Source organism: Trichechus manatus, unplaced genomic scaffold (assembly GCF_000243295.1).
Source record: "Trichechus manatus latirostris isolate Lorelei unplaced genomic scaffold, TriManLat1.0 scaffold00122, whole genome shotgun sequence".
In the NCBI taxonomy this organism is placed as follows: domain Eukaryota; kingdom Metazoa; phylum Chordata; class Mammalia; order Sirenia; family Trichechidae; genus Trichechus; species Trichechus manatus.
This window is the reverse complement of record NW_004444058.1, coordinates 1,905,212-1,923,296: the sequence shown is the minus strand read 5'-3', so window position 1 is coordinate 1,923,296 and position 18,085 is coordinate 1,905,212. Positions and strand designations below refer to the sequence as shown.

The following is an 18,085-nucleotide window of genomic DNA, read 5'->3' as shown; positions in this document are numbered from 1 at the left end:
CATCTTGTTGAGGGTCTTCCTCTTTTTCACTGACCCTCTACCAAGCATAATGTCCTTCTCGAGGAATTGATCTCTCCTGATAACATGTCCAAAGTATGTGAGACATAGTCTCGCCATCCTTGCTTCTAAGGAGCATTCTGGCTGTACTTCTTTCAAAACAGATTTGTTTGTTCTTTTGGCAGCCCATGGTATATTTAGTATTCTTTGCCAACACCACAATTCAAAGGCATCAGTTCTTCTTCAGTCTTCCTGATGCATTCATTGTCCAGTTTTCACACACAGATGAGGTGATTAAAAATAACACGGCTTGGGTCAGGCACACCTTAGTCCTCAAAGTGACTTCTTTGCTTTTTCACACTTTTAAGAAGTCTTTTGCAGCAGATTTGCCCAATGCAATGTGTAGCTTGATTTCTTGACTGCTGCTTCCATGTGTGTTGATTGTGGATCCAAGTAAAATTAAATCCTTGGCAACTGCATTCCACGTTTTGATTATTAATGGATGTTTGCAGCTGATTCTTTTCATTTTGAGTTGTGCCACATCAGCAAATGAAGGTCCTGAAAGCTTGACTCCATCCACGTCATTAAGGTGGACTCTAGTTTGAGGCCCCCATGTGTCTGTCAGTTAGTCGTACTGTGATGCTGGAAGCTATTCCACCAATATTCAGATACCAGCAGGGTCACTCATGGTGGAAACGTTTCAGCTGAGCTTCCAGACTAAGACAGACTAGGAAGAAGGACCTGGCAGTCTACTTCTGAAAAGAATTAGCCAGTGAAAAACTTATGAATAGCAGCGGAACATTGTCTGATACAGTGCTGGAAGATGAGCCCCTCAGGTTGGAAGGTACTCAAAAGACGACTGGGAAAGAGCTGCCTCCTCAAAGTAGAGTCGACCTTAATAACATGGATGGGGTCAAGCTTTCGGGACCTTCATTTGCTGATGTGGCATGACTCAAAATGAGAAGAAACAGCTGCAAACATCCATTAATAACTGGAACATGGAATGTATGAAGTATGAATCTAGGAAAATTGGAAATAGTAAAAAATGAAATGGAATGCATAAACATCGAGATCCTAGGCATTAGTGAGCTGAAACAGGCTGGTATTGGCCATTTTGAATCGGACAATCACAGAGTCTACTATGCAGGGAATGATAACTTGAAGAGGAATGGTGTTGCATTCATCGTCCAAAAGAACATTTCAAGATCTATCCTGAAGTACAGCACTATTAGTGACAGGATAATATCCACATGCTGACAAGGAAGGCCAGTTAATATGACTATTATTCAAATTTATGCACAAATCACTAAGGCCAAAGATGAAGAAACTGAAGATTTTTACCAGCTTCTGCAGTCAGTCTGAAATTGATTGAACATGCAATCATGATGCATTGATAATTATTGGTGATTGGAATGCGAAAGTTGGAAACAAAGAAGAAGGATCGGTAGTTGGAAAACATGGCCTTGGCGATAGAAACGATGTTGGAGATCACGTGATAAAATTTTGCAGGACCAACGACTTCTTCATTGCAAATACCTTTTTTCACTAACATAAATGGCAACTATACACATGGACCTCGCCATATGAAATACACAGGAATCAAATCGACTGCATCTGTGGAAAGAGATGATGGAAAAGCTCAATATCATCGGTCAGAACAAGATCAGGGGCCAACTGCGGAACAGACCATCAATTGCTCATACGCAAGTTCAATTCGAAACTGAAGAAAATGAGAACAAGTCCACAAGAGCCAAGGTATGACCTTGAGTATATCCCACCTGAATTTAGAGACCGTCTCAAGAACAGATTTGATGCCTTGAACACTAATGACTGAAGACCAGATGAGTTGTGGAATGGCATCAAGGACATCATACATGAAGAAAGCAAGAGATCATTAAAAAGACAGGAGAGAAAGAAAAGACCAAAATGGATGTCAGAAGAGACTCTGAAACTTGCTCTTGAAGGTCGAGTGGCTAAAGCAAAAGGAAAAAATGATTAAGTAAATGAAATGAACACAAGATTTCAAAGGGAGGCTCGAGAAGACAAAGTAAAGTATTATAACGACATGTGCAAAGACCTGGAGATAGAAAAAGGGAAGAAAACGCTTGGCATTCTCAAGCTGAAAGAACTGAAGAAAAACTTCAAGCCTCGAGTTGCAATAGCGAAGGATTCTATGGGGAAAATATTAAATGACACAGGAAGCATCGAAAGAAGACGGAAGGAAAACACAGAGTCATTATACCAAAAAGAATTGGTCAACGTTCAGCCATTTCAAGAGGTAGCATATGATCAGGAACCGATGGTACTGAAGGAAGAAGTCCAAGCTGCACTGAAGGCATTGACGACAAGGCTCCAAGAACTGACGGAATATCAATTGAGATGTTTCAACAAACGGATGCAGTGCTGGAAGTGCTCACTTGTCTATGCCAAGAAATTTGGAAGACAGCTACCTGGCCAACCAAGTGGAAGAGATATTTATGCCTATTCCGAGGAACAGTGATCCAACCAAATGAGGAAATTGTTGAACAATATCATTAATATCACACGCAAGTAAAATTTTTCTGAAGATCATTCAAAAGTGACTGCAGCAGTATGTCAACAGGGAACTGCCAGAAATTCAGGCTGGATTCAGAAGAGGATGCAGAACGAGGGATATCATTGCTGATGTCAGATGGATCCTGGCTGAAAGCAGAGAATGCCAGAAAGATGTTTATCTGAGTTTTATAGACTATGCAAAGGCATTCGACGACTGTGTGGATTATAACAAGTTATGGATAACATTGTGAAGAATGGGAATTCCAGAACACTTCATTGTGCTCATGAGGAACCTGTACAGAGATCAAGAGGCAGTTGTTTGGACAGAACAAGGGGATACTTCATGGTTTAAAGTCAGGAAAGGTGTGCGTCAGGGTTGTATCCTTTCACCACACCTATTCAATCTGTATGCTGAGCAAATAATCTGAGAAGCTGGACTATATGAAGAAGAATGGAGCATCAGGATTGCAGGAAGACTTATTAACAACCTGTGTTGTGCAGACGACAGAGCCTTGCTTGCTGAAAGTGAAGAGGACTTGAAGCACATACTGATGAAGATCAAAGACGATAGCCTTCAGTATGGATTACACCTCAACATAAAGAGAGCAAAAATCCTCACAACTCAACCGATAAGCAACATCATGATAAACAGAGAAAATACTGAAGTTGTCAATGATTTCATTTTACTTGGATCCACAATCAACACCCATGGAAGCAGCAGTTAAGAAATTAAAAGATGCATTGCACTGGGCAAATCTGCTGCAAAAGACCTCTTTAAAGTGTTGAAAAGCAAAGAAGTCACCTCGAAGACTAAGGTGCACCTGACCCAAGCCACGGTATTTTCAATCGCATTGTATGTATGCAAAAGCTGGACAAAGAATAAGGAAGACTGATGCCTTTGAATTTTGGTGTGGGCAAAGAATACTGAATATACATACCATGGACCGCCAAAATAACGAACAGGTCTGTCTTGGAAGAAGTACAAGCAGAATGCTCTTTAGAAGCAAGGATGGTGAGACTATGTCTTACATACTTTGGACATGTTGTCAGGAGGATGAGTCCCTGGAGAAGGACATCATGCTTGGTAAACTACAGGGTCAGCGAAAAAGAGGCAGACCCTCAACAAGATGGATTGACACAGTGACTGCAACAGTGGGCTCAACCATAACAATTGTGAGGATGGCACAGGACTAGGCAATGTTTCTTTCTGTTGTACATAGGCTCGCTATGAGTCGGAACAGACTCAATGGCACCTAACAACAATTACTTTGAGGAGGCAGCTCTTCCCCAGTCTTCTTTTGACTGCCTTCCAACCTGAAGGGCTCATCTTCTGGCACTATACCAGACAATGTTCTGTTGCTGTTCAAAAGGTTTTCACTGGCTAATTCTTATCAGAAGTAGACTGCCAGGTCCTTCTTCCCAGTCTGTCAGCTGAAGCCTGTTTGCCATTGGTGGCCTTGCTAGTATTTGAATGCTGGGGGAATAACTTTCAGCATCACAGTAACACGTAAGCTCCCACAGGACAAACTGACAGACGCATGGGGGCATTGGCTGCTGTCTCATGCATATGCAAACAAAGCGACCCTACTCAGTCCAGGAAGCTTCTTTGGACTGGGAACCCGTGGCAAGACTGGGAGTCGGGGGGCGGGGCCGGGACCCGGAGAGATGGGCTGAAGGCGGGTCCTGTGTTGGGTGGGGCGGGAGCGGTGAGGTGGGGCCGGGCCAGGGGCCAGCCCGGGGCAAGATCGGGACCGGGAGGGTGAGCCGGGGTCGAGGATTGGGGGTGGGGGGGAGGAACCCGGGTCGGGGCGAGCCAAGGGCAGGGTTGGTCCCGAGGTGGTGGCGAGTACTCAGGCAGGGCCCGGGGCTTAGAACCTAGGCCTGGGGGCGGAATCAGCGAGGAGGCGAGGTCTGGGCGGGCTCTGCGGCGGGTCGGGAGGCGGAGCCAGGAGAGGTGACGGAGAGGCGGCGCGGCCAGGGAGAGGAGACGGGGCTGGTGGGGAGAGCCGAGGGCCGGGGCGGAGCTGGGAGATTAACGGGGAACCAGCAGGGGGACGCGCGGGACCAGGCGGTTTTCTGGAAGACCTGGAACGCGCAGACGCGAGCCGACTGGAGAGGTGGCGCAGCTGGGGGCAGGGCAGGAGGCGGCCGCCATGAGCGCCCTGGACCTGGCCCGGGTGGGCGCGTGTGTGCTGAAGAACGCCGTGACGGGAGAGGTGAGGAGGGCGGAGGGGGCTCTCCCGGCCCTGGCGTCCCAGACTGTGGGGTGGCAGGGTCGGGAGGGATCGTGGTGGCGTCGGAGGCCCTGGCGGTGCAGGCTGGGAGGCCCAGGCGCGCGGAGCACGGGCTGTGGTGAGCGGGCGGGCGGTGGCCTCTTGGGCGTCCCTGTCTCACTGGCCGCCGCCGCAGGCCGTGGAGCTGCGGAGCCTGTGGCAGGAGCAGGCGTGCGTGGTGGCCGGGCTGCGGCGCTTCGGCTGCATGGTGTGCCGCTGGATCGCCCGGGACCTCAGCAGCCTCAAGGGGCTCCTAGACCAGCACGGCGTGCGCCTGGTGGGAGTGGGGCCGGAGGTCCTGGGCCTGCAGGAATTCCTGGACGGCGGCTACTTCGCGGGAGGTGGGTCCTCCCTCCCCCCTCCACTCCCTGCAGCCTCCCCTCAGCTGCCCTGAGAGTCTTCTCCCAGGGAGAGAGTCCTGGACACTGGTTCCTGGGCCTCGGTCTCCATCTGTAACCGCCCCCAGGACCTTGCTGCACTGTCGCGGGGTGGGGTGGGGGTGGGTGGGATGTGGCTCCTAGACCTTTCCCCACACTCGGCCTTCGGCTGCCCCTCTGCTCAGCCCTGCCCTTTCTCAGCACCAGGAGGCAGTGGCCTTGACCTGCTCATATGTGAGCTGCCCTCATCTCACCCCCACCCCACATCTCCCAACCCCGATTGTGAAGGTGTTTCCCACTGAGGATGGATGGGCAGTGGCAGGGCCTATGGTGACACTGGCCCAGAACCAGGACCCGAGTCTTTACCTTGGATAACTGGGTCACCTGCGAGGCTTCTAGAGACCATCTGGTCCCCTTCCCTGGAGAGAGAGTTGGAGCTGGAACCCCTTCCCCCAACCTGGGCTCTTTGTAGATGAGGCCCCAGGCCCTGAACACCCTCAAATGCCTCCAACCTTGAGTGAGAGTAGCAGGGACACCCAGCGTGACTGCCCCGGCCTCCTCCCATTCCCCTCCTCCTCAAGGAGCCCCCTGCCCGGTGGCAGAGTCGGGGTGAGTCCTGCCCCTCCTTTTCCACCTGTCACCTCTGGGCCCCAGCCCCTCCTCTGAACAAGGGAACCCTCATCCCTGCTCTGCCCTCCGAGCCCTTCTCAGTGGCCTAGGTGAGCATCAAGGGTGGACAGAGGGCAGGTGGAGGATGGTGAGCCTGGGTGGTGGGTGGGGCCAGGGCAGGCCTGGGGCCCACACCTGTGGCTTCTGCTTTGCAGAGCTCTACCTGGATGAGAGCAAGCAGTTCTACAAGGAGCTGGGCTTCAAGCGGTGAGTGTGTGTGCGTGTGTGTGTGCCTGTGGGGTGAAGGGGCAGAGTCTTCCCTGAGCTGGTGGAGAGGCCTCATTCCTTTTCTCCCTGTCCCCCTCTGCTTGGGTGTCCACTCAGGCCTCTGTGAGCAAGCCGGGTCTGGTGGCACTGTCTGCTGTGGCTAGTCCTTCTAGAAGCCAGGTTCTCTCTTGAGGGTGGGGTGTCTGTTTTTGTAGGGGCTGTGGGGTAGCCTTCCCACCTAGGACCTACACCTTCCAGGCTGTGGTGCCCAGGGGTCTTGGAGTCTGCATGCCCAGGCATGGGCCATCCCACTTCCATGCCTGCGGGGACCAGTGGCAGCCCCTGGGCCAGGCTGCTTTCCCTCATAGGCAGTGGCAGCTGAGCCAGATCCCAGTGCACTTGGTCCAGAACCCAGCCCCCTCTGCAGGCTGGTTCTCAGGGCTCGGGTGTCTGCTCTGGGCCCAACGGGAAGCTCTTCTGAGGGCTGATCTGGTTGCTGCCGTGGGGCCCAAGCCTCTCTGAGTCCCTGGGGAGGAGGGTGGGAGGGGTGAGCTTGATGGTGGGACCCATCTTGCATCTTGTGGGGTGGAGCCAGCACTGGGGTTTGGTCTTCCCGGAAGAGCCTGGATGAGCGAGCTGCTGTCTTTGTAGGTACAACAGTTTGAGCATCCTCCCCGCTGCTCTGGGGAAGCCAGTGCGGGATGTGGCTGCCAAGGTCAGTGACAGCCAAGGTTGTGAGGGGCTTGGGGTGGCATAGCCCCCAGGGGCCTCCTCCTGGGGCTGACATGAACCCTGCTCCCTCCCTCTCAGGCCAAGGCTGTTGGCATCCAGGGGAACCTGTCTGGGGACCTGCTGCAGAGTGGAGGGCTGCTGGTGGTCAGCAAAGGTGAGTGGGAGAAGGAGAGGGGACAGGGCCTGGGGCACTGCAATGTGCAGAGCCAGCCACTCAGCTGAACTTGGAGACTGGACCCTGACCTTCTCTTCTCTGATTTCTTGGTCTTATCTTGGCTCCATTTCTTTGTGTGGCCCTCGTTTTGTGTGTTGGCTTAGATTGGTGGGGGCGGTGGCCAGAACTCAGGGGTCTCAGTAACAGGGCGGGGGCGCTGTGGGCTGGGCCACTGGGGCAGGAAGTTGCACCCATGGCTGAGGTTGGTACCTGAGGGCTGTCGCCAAGCAGGCTGGACCACGCTCCCTGTTCTCCCTTTGCACACCTGGCCAGATGAGGCCCTCCAGAAACCTTGACTGCCTCCCTACTGCCCCCAGGTGGTGAGAAGGTGCTGCTGCACTTTGTCCAGAAGTCCCCAGGGGACTATGTTCCCCAAGAGACCGTCCTGGGGGCCTTGGGCATCTCTGCGGAGGGCTGCCATGCTAGTGAGCCTCCCCAGGTGAGCTGGGTCTTGGGAGTGGCACTGGCTGGAAATCCCCCAACCCTGTCCCCTTGAGCTGGGCCCAGGGGCCAGGTGCTAGGCTGGGGCCTCGCAGGCACTTTGTCTCATTCTGGGTTCCCAGTAGCCCCTGGCATAGATGTTGTCACTGTTACCTTCCCCTGCAGAAGGGAAGCAGGTGAGAGGAGTGAGGGGATGAAGAATTGGGGGAGGGGGGTGGGCAGGCATGGAGGGCCGCTCCTCAGAGGGCGGTGGGCTGCAGAGGGAGGCCTGTCCTCTTCAATTGGGAGTGCTGAGGTGTGTCCGAGGTGGCCCCAGTGGGCATTAGTGTGTTCCTGTGCCCCGAGTGGAGGGGAGTGACTCCTGCTTCCAGCAGGCTGTGTCTTCCACTTGGCCCCAGGGGGCGGGGGTCAGCTGTTCTTGGCCCCGAGAATGTGGCCAGCCTGACAGGCCCATGTTGCCCCCACAGTGTGTTGAGGACGTGTGTGGGAGGTGAAGGCCCTGGGCCTCCGAGGACTTAGGAATGCTGGGAGTTGGATATGAAGAATCATTCTGGAATCACTGAGCTGGAACGCTGGACTTTGCCTAGTCCACAGTAACAAGAGCCATTAAAGCTGCGGTCTCTGGGTCGAGTGCTTCTTCACTGACTCCAAACCTTGCATCCTGGCACCCCTTGTGTCCCTGTGTCCTTCTGTCCTCTCAGTTCCCACCTCCCTGCCCAGCAGTTTCCTCTAGGTCAGCTGGGGTCATCAGGGTCCTGAGGTGTCACCTCCCTGATGTGGAAGTTGCTGACCCTTGGAGGGATGCACCCCTGCACTCTCTCTGGAGACTTAAGGCGTTTGGGACCTGGGGCCCATGGGGACTGTGATCTCACGGCTCTGTCATTTCCTCCCCAGGTGACCATGCCCCAGCCCTGCCTTGTGACCTCAGGATGCTGGGGGGAGGCCCAGGGCTCTGAGGATTGGGGAAACAAGGGTGAGATTGGGCCCATTTGATAAGGAGGCTCAGGAGTCAGGAAACTCCCTGGACTCCGGACTGTAGCCAGCCTTGAGGGGTCAGAGGGTCAGTGCTCCTGCCTGGTGGGAGCCCCGTGGGGGCCAGTGCTCATGGTTTTCAGGGAGGAAATGGTTTTGACTCCACCTCTTGGGCTCCGTGGACAATCAGAGACTTTGAGGAAAGGGCTGGTCAGCCAGAAGGATCTTCCCTGATGTGAGAATCATGGGAAGCACTTGCAGAGTGTGTGTGTGGGGGGCAGGCAGGGGAGAGGGCCTGGTCCTACTGGGTGTCCCCAGCCTCCTAGATACCTCCCCTTGGGGCTCTAACAGCCATCTCAGACCTACCAGGCTCCCAGCAGACCCCCTTCCGGTGCCATTCAGGCCTCCCCCCACCTCAGGACACATCCTGGCCTCTCATCAGCTCTTGAAGGAGGAGCTCCGGTGACCATTCATCCTCTCCTCAACACACTTGTCTGAGCCAGGATGACTGCAGCCACTTCCTCACTGGCTCCCTGCATCCACCCCAACTGCTCTGGCCATTTCCCCTCCCTATGGTCATTTACAAACCACTGCAGACCACCTGACCCTGTCCTTCTGTGGTTTAAGCCCCTGTGGGGGCACAGTTACACAAAACCAGAAATCCAGACTCCGACTGCTGCCCAGGGACCTGAGGACCCCCTGCCCCCTCCCAACCTCACCTCCTTCCTATGTCACTCCCCTCCCAAAATCTGGACACATGGTCCATAAGCATGGGCATCTGGGGGACCCTGTTCATTGCAATGTCCCCTGGCCCTGGCCAGGAACCCCTCCCTCACCAGTGGGCTCCCCGTTGCTCTGCCCATGCGCCGGCTGTGGTCAGTGGCAGAACCAGGAGAAGTGCGTCTTGGGATTGAGCTGGGCTCTTGCCCTGGCAGGCACCGTCAGCCTGAGCGTCCACCCAGCTTTCCCAGTACCTCCTAGAAAAAAATAGGCCGGGCCAGCTTCTTTGAAGCGTTTACTCTGCTCACGTTCGAAGCTCTGGAAACGACGCGCCTTGGCGAGTAGGCGAAGGAGATTCACAGTCTGCGCTGAGCGCTGAGCGGCGTGGCCCGCGGTGGGCGCGGGGCGGGGGCGCCGGCCGGGCATCGGATACCAGTCGCCGCACACCCGGCGTATGCAGGTGTTGGGGCGGCGCTGCGCTCGGTCCGCGTGCAGGCCGCGCACAGAAGGCCGGCTGCCCAGCCCCGGCGTTCGGGTCCCCTCTGGGTCCCCGCCGGCTCCCGTCTCCTCCGCGGACCTCCCGGCGGCAGGTGGGCGTGGGCCGCGCACGGCGGCTCGGCCTTGGCTACCAGATGCGGCATCGCTCCTTCGGGTGCATCGGGGTGCCTCGCGCGCAGTGGAACGCGTCCGCGAATGCGGCCAGATTCTGCAGCGAGCCCAGCACCCTGCGGGCATACGGGCGGCCTGAGACGGGCGCCGGGCTGGGTGCCACGGGGGGATCGTGGGGCCGGGGCTGGGCTGGGGCGTAGGCGCTTGCCTGTATTTCAGAGGACTGTGGACGTCTGTCTTGATGGACTGCACGGCGAACTCCGGCCGATAGGACCCGCACCACACCTGTGGGGGCACGAGAGGCGTGGCTGCGGGGCAGAGGGCGTGGCCCGGGAGTGGTAGGGACGGGCCTTAGGGGGTGCTGGGAGAGCGGCAGAGCTGTCCCTGATTTCTCTCTAAGCACAAATGAGTTCCTGCCAGTCGGCTGGGGTGGGGAGAGCGAAGCGGCGGGTTCCTCCCTCCTTCCACATCAACATCTGACTCCTCCCCAGCTCCAAACCCCACCCCTGTCCTCCAGAAAGCATTCCGGGTTGACCCACTGGTCTGGCCCTGCCCTGCCAGCCTGCCTGCAGCACCCAGTGGTGCCCCACAATGGGTGCACCCAAAGCTGTGGGAATGGGAGCAGTTGCCAGCCAGTGTAGGGGCTGCTGGTGGAATTGAGCACCTCCAGGACAGGAGGGCAGGTGGGGTGCCTACCTGGGCATAGTTGATGAAGAAAAGCTGGTGGTGGGTCATTTCCAGGCCCGGCAGCTGAGGGTCCCTGCCACCTTCCATCAGCCACTTCAGGTAAGCCTGCAGGCACCGGGCGGGCGCTGGGCATGGCTCTCAGAGGGCCCGGGCTGCCCTGCCCCCAGCCAGACCCACTGACCCCTCTACTGCCCTCCCAGGTGTGTCCTGCCTCTGCTGCTCAGTGCCCGTCTGGGACTCTGGGGACTGGCAGTCACCACCTTAAAGTACTCGTGACCATCGGAGGGCTGCACTGGTTGGCCCATGTAGGCCCCCTTGGCGGCAGCCCACCACGATGGCTCCCCCAGACTGAGCTCCCAGGCCCTGGGAGGTGGCCTGTCACTGAGGTGTAGATGCAGGGGTGTTGCTGAGGGGACTGTCACAGTCTATCTTACTGAGGCCTCAGTGAGGGATGGGTGAGATTCGGGCAGAGATGCCCTCATCCTGCCTGCCCACCAGCATGTGGTACTTCCCCAGGGCATAGATGGAGGAAATTCCCAGAACACACCTTGGCTTGGCCAGGCATAGTTTCTGCCAAGCTAAGGGCTGCTCATCCAGACAGGCTGGCTGCTCCCCTATCCTCTCCTTGAGGGGACACCCACCTCAACCCACCTTATATGCCTGCCGCACTCCTCCGTTGTCGGCGATGTTCTCCCCGAGTGTGCTGAACCCGTTCACCTGTGCACAGGAGGTAGGTAAGGGGGCAGCTGGGGTCCTGCTCCCTTTCTCCCATGCAGCTAGGACTGTAGTGTGTTCGCCCGAGGTGACCAGGGCTGGGGAGCGGACCCCTGGGTGGTGCCGGTGGCACACTCACGTTCTGCTTGTCCGCCAGGTCCCAGCTGTAGTTGCTGTACTGGTAGACCATGCACTCTGATTGGTCTTGGAAGTGCTGGGCTGAGAAGTTGCTCCACCAATCCAGCATGTTGCCGTCTTTGTCGAAATTCCGGCCTGGCGGGGGTAGAAGTGGCTGCCATGTGCTCCCTGCCCATGCCTCGAGCCCAGCCCGCTCCGGTGGATGAGGGCGGAAGCCGGCCTCTCCCGGTACCTCCTCCCAGCCAATCCCAGGATCTAGAGCTCTGTTCAGAGAACAAACCCCAGGAGGGAATAGCAGGTTGTCCTGGGGCTGGTCTGTTCCCCGAGAGGGAGGGCTACTGTCGCCATCCATGCCACTCTCTGAGGTTAGGACCTGGGGTCTCAGGGAGGCACTGTGCTTTGTGCACCCTTCCTGTGATGTCCAAACACTCAAAGCCTCGGGCAAGGGGAGCCTGTGGTCCTTGGGGATGAAGGCTGCCCTTTGAAGAGGCCTGACTGCTGAGCCATGTGGGAAAACCCGCGTCCCTGTGCTGCAGACGAGCCTGCACTAGCGGGCGCCGCCACTAAAAGCCAGCTGGGATGTTTGGCCTAGCATGTGCCTTGGCTGAGAGGTGCTGGCTGTCTTGGAAATGACAGCAAGCCAGGCTCCATGCCAGGCTAGGGGTTGGGAGCACCACAGGCGTAGCGGTCAGTGTTCCTGTCTCCATGTCACAGGCTCCAGAGCGGGAAGGGACCAGTTAATTGGATGGAGTCTGATCACAGGGTGTGTACAGGGCTTGACCCCTTGTGTCTACTTCTCCCTCCCACTGCTGGGAGGTGTCTGAAACCTGCTCTGCCACACAGACCCCAGGCACCTGGCAAGTCCCTTTTGTGCCCTGGACCTCAGTGTCCCCATCTAGACCACCAAGGGTTGAACAGACGGTCCCCAAGGCCGCTTCTGTTGTATGTGTGAGACGCAGGGGTGCAGCTCTGTCCCTGGTCCCCCTGTAGCCTCCCTTACCATTGTTGTCAAAGCCGTGGGTGATTTCGTGCCCAATCACCATGCCGATGCCCCCGAAGTTCAAGGCCTGCGGCTGCTCCTTGCTGAAGAAGGGGGGCTGGAGGATCCCAGCAGGGAACACTGCCCCAAGGAGGACAAAGAATCAGCTGTGATCTGGCACCCCATGTGCTAGGCGCAGGGGCGGGCACTTCTGGGGGTCTGTCATTTAATATGGCAGTGCTGATAGGTAGAGATGATGACCCCCTCCCCATTTTATGGCTGGGAAAACTGAGGCTCAGAGGCAAAGGAGGCAGATCCAGGACTTGGGTCCATGTTCTTCCTACCACTCAGGGAGAGGGACTCTGTTGCCCCCACCCTGAGGACGTGGACAAGGGAGCTATCCTGCAGGTGGGGGGTATGGGGGATGCTCCCTCCAGGTGGAAGAGACAGGTACCCACTTTCTCTCATAGTCTGAGAGGGGCCCAGGAGGAAGGGGGTGGGGCTGCACTGACACGGGAGTGGTGGGGTCAGAGGTGGGGGACATACCAATCTGGTTTCTGTTTGGGGAGTAGAATGCATTGACCACCGCTGCCCCAATGATCCAGCTGTGATGAATAAGCCGGTCCTTTGAACCCAGTCTCCTGGGACCCTCCCTCAGAGCCCACCTTTGAGTGGCTGTGCCACAGAACAGTCAGAGCAGGGTATCTGGCCAGCTGAGAGCCCAGCCGCCTCCAAGGCTGGCTGGTCCCTGCCCCCCGTGGCCCCAGTGCCCCCACCCCCACTCACAGGTTCGGGTCCACTGTCTCCCGCAGCTTCTTGAGGCTCCTCTGGGCACCGGACTTTAGGTTCTGCAGGCTGTTCTCAAAGTACAGGTCCTCGGAGAAGTTCAGCTGTGGGAGAGGGGCTGTCACTCCTGGGTGAGGGGGGTGGTCCATGGGGGTCTAGGTGGGGGGGAGGGGCTCCAGGGCCACCTGGCAGCAGGCACAGTGGCCTGTGGACTCTGGGGCCACCAGCTCTCAGTTCTACATAACTTTATGTGACTGTGAGTAAGCTCCCTAGTCTCTCCGGTTCTCTGTCTCCCTGTCCGAGGACAGACAGTAATGATGGAGCACCCAGGACCTGGCAGGCTGGGTTGAGTTAGTGGCTGGGAGGTGCTGTGGGTGCCTGGCACAGACACCCCTGCAGCCTCCCCGCCCACGACTGAGGGCCCCATGGTGGAAGTCAGGCAGGGTAGGCAGCCCGGGGCGCACGTTGCTATACTCCTCTTCCAGCTGCTGGTTCCTCTCCTCCAGGATGTAGTCGGGGTAGCCGATCTGCTCGCGGATACTCACAGCCTGGGAAGGAGAGGGGCTGTCCGTGCCCACCCAGCACGGGAACTTGGGGTCCTCCCAGCTTTGGTGGAGCTGGGTATCCTAGCTCCACCCCACTTTGCTATGCTGCTTTGGGGAAGGGGCCCCTAGGAACCTGGGCCCCACCTCACAGGGTATGGAGAATTGAGCTGGATGAAGAGTGGATAGGCCTGGCCCCGATCTGACCCTTAGGACGAACGCACTAGCCAAGGGACTAAGGATTCGGCGAGGGGCTGGAAGGAAGCACTAGGCTGCCAGTTGTCACACTGGCCCAGAGAGGGTTCTGAGGGCTCCTGGCCCTCCTTACCAGGAGCCCTGCTCCCCGAGTCCACAGTGATGCCACCCATTCTTGGGCATTGGCCAAGGCTTGGTTTCTGTCTTGCCTCTGCCCGTGGCCACTCCATCTTCCCCCACCTCATCTTGAAAGTGGATGTGAGGACATCTGCCCTGTGCCCTCATCCTGGGGCTGCAGGGAGGGGGTGGAATCTCAAGAGGAGTGGTGCCAGGGCTCTGGTGGGGGCCATCTGGCAGCTCGGTCTGGGCCCTGTCCTCTGTCTGCCCTCACCTTCTCCTGGGCTTTGTTCTTGGACTCCTTGTCCATCCAGCGCAGCTCGTCCAGAGTCTCCACGAATACTGCCCGCACCTTATCAATGAGCTCTCTCACCTAGGGGCACACATGGCCCTCGTGATCTGGACACATCTAGGGGGCAGTGACCAGAACTCGGGGCTCTCTGCAGGGGTCTGACCCAGCCCCTGCTTCATGAGACAGCCTGGGCTGCCCCGCTATGGGCCTCTCCAGGTTGGGGGGTGGGGAGGGGGTGTTCCAGAGAGTGGTGGTACTGATGGGCCCTGGGACGGATCCTCACTACTCTGCCCCACCTGCTTGGACTCTCGTAGGTGGGCCCAGGGCAGGGCCTCCCCTGAACTCACAACCACATCCTTTCCCAGGCTGGCTACCCAAGGCAGCAGGAGACTGGGGGTCCAACAAGGGGGTTCATGGCCATGGTGTCAGAGGCACTCAGACTCAGAGCAGCCGTGGTAGGTCTCTGTACTCTCCTTCCTCCAGCTGCCCCTCTGCCAGGGTGATTACTAGGCATAACCCTGCTGTTCCAAGGCCTAGCAGGGCCCCCTCACTGGGAACAGGGAGGCACGCTACAGGGGGTGATGCGGCCTGTCCCCAACTGCCCTGAAGCAGGCATCCCTGTGGGGAGCTGTACCAGCCTGAGAGGCCTTGAACAGGCCGTGGGCAGGGGATTCTGACCACACCAGAAGGTAGAGCCACCCACCAGCTTCTTGCTGTCTCTGGGGAAGGCCTCCTTGATGTAGAGAGAGCCCACAGCGCTCTCCATGTTGCTGTTGACATAGCTGACGCACTCCCGCCAGCGCACCTCCTCCACCGTGGTGCCGAACAGCGCCTGGGTGGGGCAGGGGGGTGAGCATCGTCTCTTCATTTGTTCATTCATTCATTCCCTCACATTTACCAACATCTACCAACATCCCCCCAGGTCTTGGATGGGGCCCTGGTGTTATGAGGTGAAAAGACACACCTGGCCCTTGGCCTCAGGGTGCCTGGGGCCAGTGCTGGGCATAGATGAACCCAAAGACCTGTCTTCCAGTGCTGAGTGTGGGGAGCATGGGGTCTGGGCCTGGAGAGCAGAGGACTACCGAGCCAGGCCAGGAGTTGGGCCTTTACCCTGGGGCTTCTGGGGTCCTTGCTCAGCCCTGAGCTCCCCTTCATCTCCTGTCTGCACCATCATGGTCTGGCTGTCTGGTGTGGACTCAGTTTCACCCCCAAAGCACAGAGGCAAGCCCTGGGGCCACACCTAGCTCAGCCAAAAGTTGCCATTTCTCTGGGTCCCAGTGTCTCCACTTCTGACAAGGATAGAGACAGATCTGCTGATCTGTCCACAGGGATACAGGGCACAGTACGGAAATGGGTCCCACATTAGAGCCTCGGTCCCAAATCTCAAGCAAGTCCTAAAAGCTCTGTCCAGCATCCTCCTCACCTCCCTGAGCTGTGGAGGCTCCTGCCTCTAGGATGCCAACCTGGCCCCTTTTTCTCCTCAGAGCTCCTGACTCAACATCTAATAGACTGTCCAACCCAGTGTACCAGAAGTGGGGTTCCTGACTGACCCACCACGGTGAAGAACCTCGGAGTCCTCCCTGACCCCCTCTTTCTTTGTCTTCCACATCTAACCCATTGGTTTGCCATCTCCAACTCATCTCCCAAATCCATCTGCTGACAACACCTGGGTCCAGACTTGTCACCTGGATGACCACATTAGCTTTCAGCAGTTCTTCTGCCTCCCTCTGACCCTTCCAGGCCTGTGTCCCCAGAGCAATACCAGTGACCACACAAGCAGGAAATGAGATGGTGTCTCCCACTTTGCACCCTTCCAGTGTCTTTAACTGCATGTGGACTATAACCCCCCTGGCCTGGCCCCACATAGCTAGTCTCTGCCTCTCTCCCTAACCTCACCCCTACCTTCCCTATGGGCTCCTAGGTCCAGCCTCCTGGCCTCGTCCTGTTACTGCTTCAGGGCCCTGTGCTAGCTGTTTCCAATCCCTGGAAATCTCCCCCAGGCCTCTTCATGCCTGGGTCCTTCCTGCCTTCAAGGTCTCCAGGGTCTGCTCTGCAAAGAGACTCTCTCTGCCCTCACCCCGCTCCCTCACATTATACTTTGGAGTTTTCATAGAGAAAAGCTCTGGCTCATTGGTTGTTCACTCTCTATACTCAACAGTGGACACCTCTTCTGTCTTGTTCATGGCTCTGACCTCAGTGTCGACTTCGGTGCTTGGCCTATAGCAGACACTCAATATCACAAACTGGATGAATGAATGAATAATGGGCTGGATTCTGGGTAGGGGTGTGAAACTCCTCCACAGGTCTTGCTTACCTTGTGGTAGTTCACTCGTGTGTCCTTGAATCGCTGGCTCAGGCTACTGATGCGGTCCAGCACCAGGCGCCAGATCAGGTAGTTCTGCATGGTCCTGGGGGAAGAAGGCAGAGGGCAGGGGACAGAACAGGCGAGGGGTATTTGCCTGGGCAGAGGATATGGCTCTTGGGCTTTAGGCCAGCATATTCACCCTAAGAAGGGATTTCAGGAAACTGGAGAAGATCTCCAAGACAATCCCCTAGATACAGCCCATCTACCCCACCTTGCTTGAGATACCTCGAGGAATGGTCTTGCATCTCTAATGTAAGCTCCATTGACCATTAAACTTTAAGCCCCTTGTGACTTTCATGCCTCAGGGTAAATGCCTGAGAGGACCTTCTCCTGAGAGCAGGAGCTGTTGGGGAGGGGAGAGAGCCAGAGGCAAGGATGTGAAGCCTCCTGGGGCCTTCCCTGGGTCTTACCTGGCTGAGTAGGCATCTATGACATCCTCAAGATTCCTGAGGTAGGGAATGCCATAGACCACCACTTCCTCATCTGGTAGCAGCTTGATTCTGACAGAGGCTAGCACAGTTTGTATGAAGACAGTCCAGTTAAATCCCTAGGGAAGGAGGGTGTGGGGAGAAAGAGGGAGCAACAACAGAGAGGCAGACGCAGTTGTTGGGCATTCAAGAAACCCAGCTTCAACTCAAGACTGTTCCAGAAATCAGAGAGAAGGCACAGATAATTAGAAGTAGGATAAAGGTGGGTGACATTACTACAGAGCCTACAGACTGTAAAAGGATAATAAGAGGTTATTCCAATACATTTGAAAACTTAAGTGTAATGGAAAAATTTCTGGAAAAACCCATCTTAGCAAAACTGACAAAAGAATTAGAACATATGAATAGCTTTATATGTTAAATAAACAAAATCTTTAATTTTAAAATATTCCCACAAAGAAATTTCCAGGCCCATCTGGCTTTACCAGTGGATTCTATCTGACATTTAAGGAAAACATACTATCAATCTTACTCAAACTTTCCAGAGAAAAGAAAAAGAGAAAACTCTTTTCAACTTGTTTTATGAGGCCAAAAGTAACCTTAATACCAAGATAAAAATATTACAAGAAAATAAAATAATAAGCTTGTCTCATTTATGATCATAGACACACAACTTCTAAACAAAATATTAGCAAATGGAATTCAGTCATACATATAAAAAAGGATAAAACATCACAGCCAAATTACATTTATTCTAGGAATGCAAGTTTGATTTAACATTTGAAAATCAATATAATTCACTATTATAACTAAAATAAAGGTGGAAAACCACATGGTCATTTCAATAGATACAGAAAAGGCATTTAATAAAATTTGACATCTACTTATGATAAAAACTCTTAGCAAACTGGAAATAGAAGAGAAATTCTATAATTTGATGAAAGGAGTTTACAAAACAATGACAACCATGAAACAAAAAGTTCTAGAGGAAAGATCAAATTTACTGGTGAAACGTCGAAAGCTTTTCCTCTGAGATCAGGAAGGAAGCAAGATATCTACCATCATGACTTTCCCATTATCCTGAAACTCTTACTCA

The 18,085-nt window shown here is 55.4% G+C and overlaps 2 protein-coding genes across 2 annotated transcripts in view; one reads left to right on the top strand and one right to left on the bottom strand.

The window, feature by feature from the left end:
- The first annotated feature begins 4,660 nt into the window (after positions 1–4,660).
- PRXL2B (peroxiredoxin like 2B) lies at positions 4,661–8,060 on the top strand. The gene is made up of 7 exons (XM_004384319.3): positions 4,661–4,748; positions 4,942–5,146; positions 6,007–6,058; positions 6,710–6,773; positions 6,869–6,944; positions 7,322–7,443; positions 7,913–8,060. Exons 1-7 carry the CDS (start codon positions 4,686–4,688, stop codon positions 7,937–7,939), a joined length of 609 nt encoding a protein of 202 aa, XP_004384376.1. The 5' UTR covers positions 4,661–4,685; the 3' UTR covers positions 7,940–8,060.
- A 1,702-nt stretch (positions 8,061–9,762) lies between these two features.
- Positions 9,763–18,085, bottom strand: part of MMEL1 (membrane metalloendopeptidase like 1) — a 41,456-nt gene continuing 33,133 nt past the window's right edge. The window contains exons 12-24 of the mRNA XM_004384318.1: positions 16,972–17,108; positions 16,511–16,604; positions 14,900–15,028; positions 14,179–14,277; positions 13,515–13,598; positions 13,051–13,154; positions 12,811–12,869; positions 12,286–12,405; positions 11,287–11,420; positions 11,085–11,150; positions 10,443–10,538; positions 9,955–10,031; positions 9,763–9,862 (exon numbers count right to left, since the gene is read on the bottom strand). Coding sequence (XP_004384375.1) covers positions 9,763–9,862; positions 9,955–10,031; positions 10,443–10,538; positions 11,085–11,150; positions 11,287–11,420; positions 12,286–12,405; positions 12,811–12,869; positions 13,051–13,154; positions 13,515–13,598; positions 14,179–14,277; positions 14,900–15,028; positions 16,511–16,604; positions 16,972–17,108 — 1,299 coding nt within the window. The remainder of the gene's footprint in view (positions 9,863–9,954; positions 10,032–10,442; positions 10,539–11,084; positions 11,151–11,286; positions 11,421–12,285; positions 12,406–12,810; positions 12,870–13,050; positions 13,155–13,514; positions 13,599–14,178; positions 14,278–14,899; positions 15,029–16,510; positions 16,605–16,971; positions 17,109–18,085) is intronic.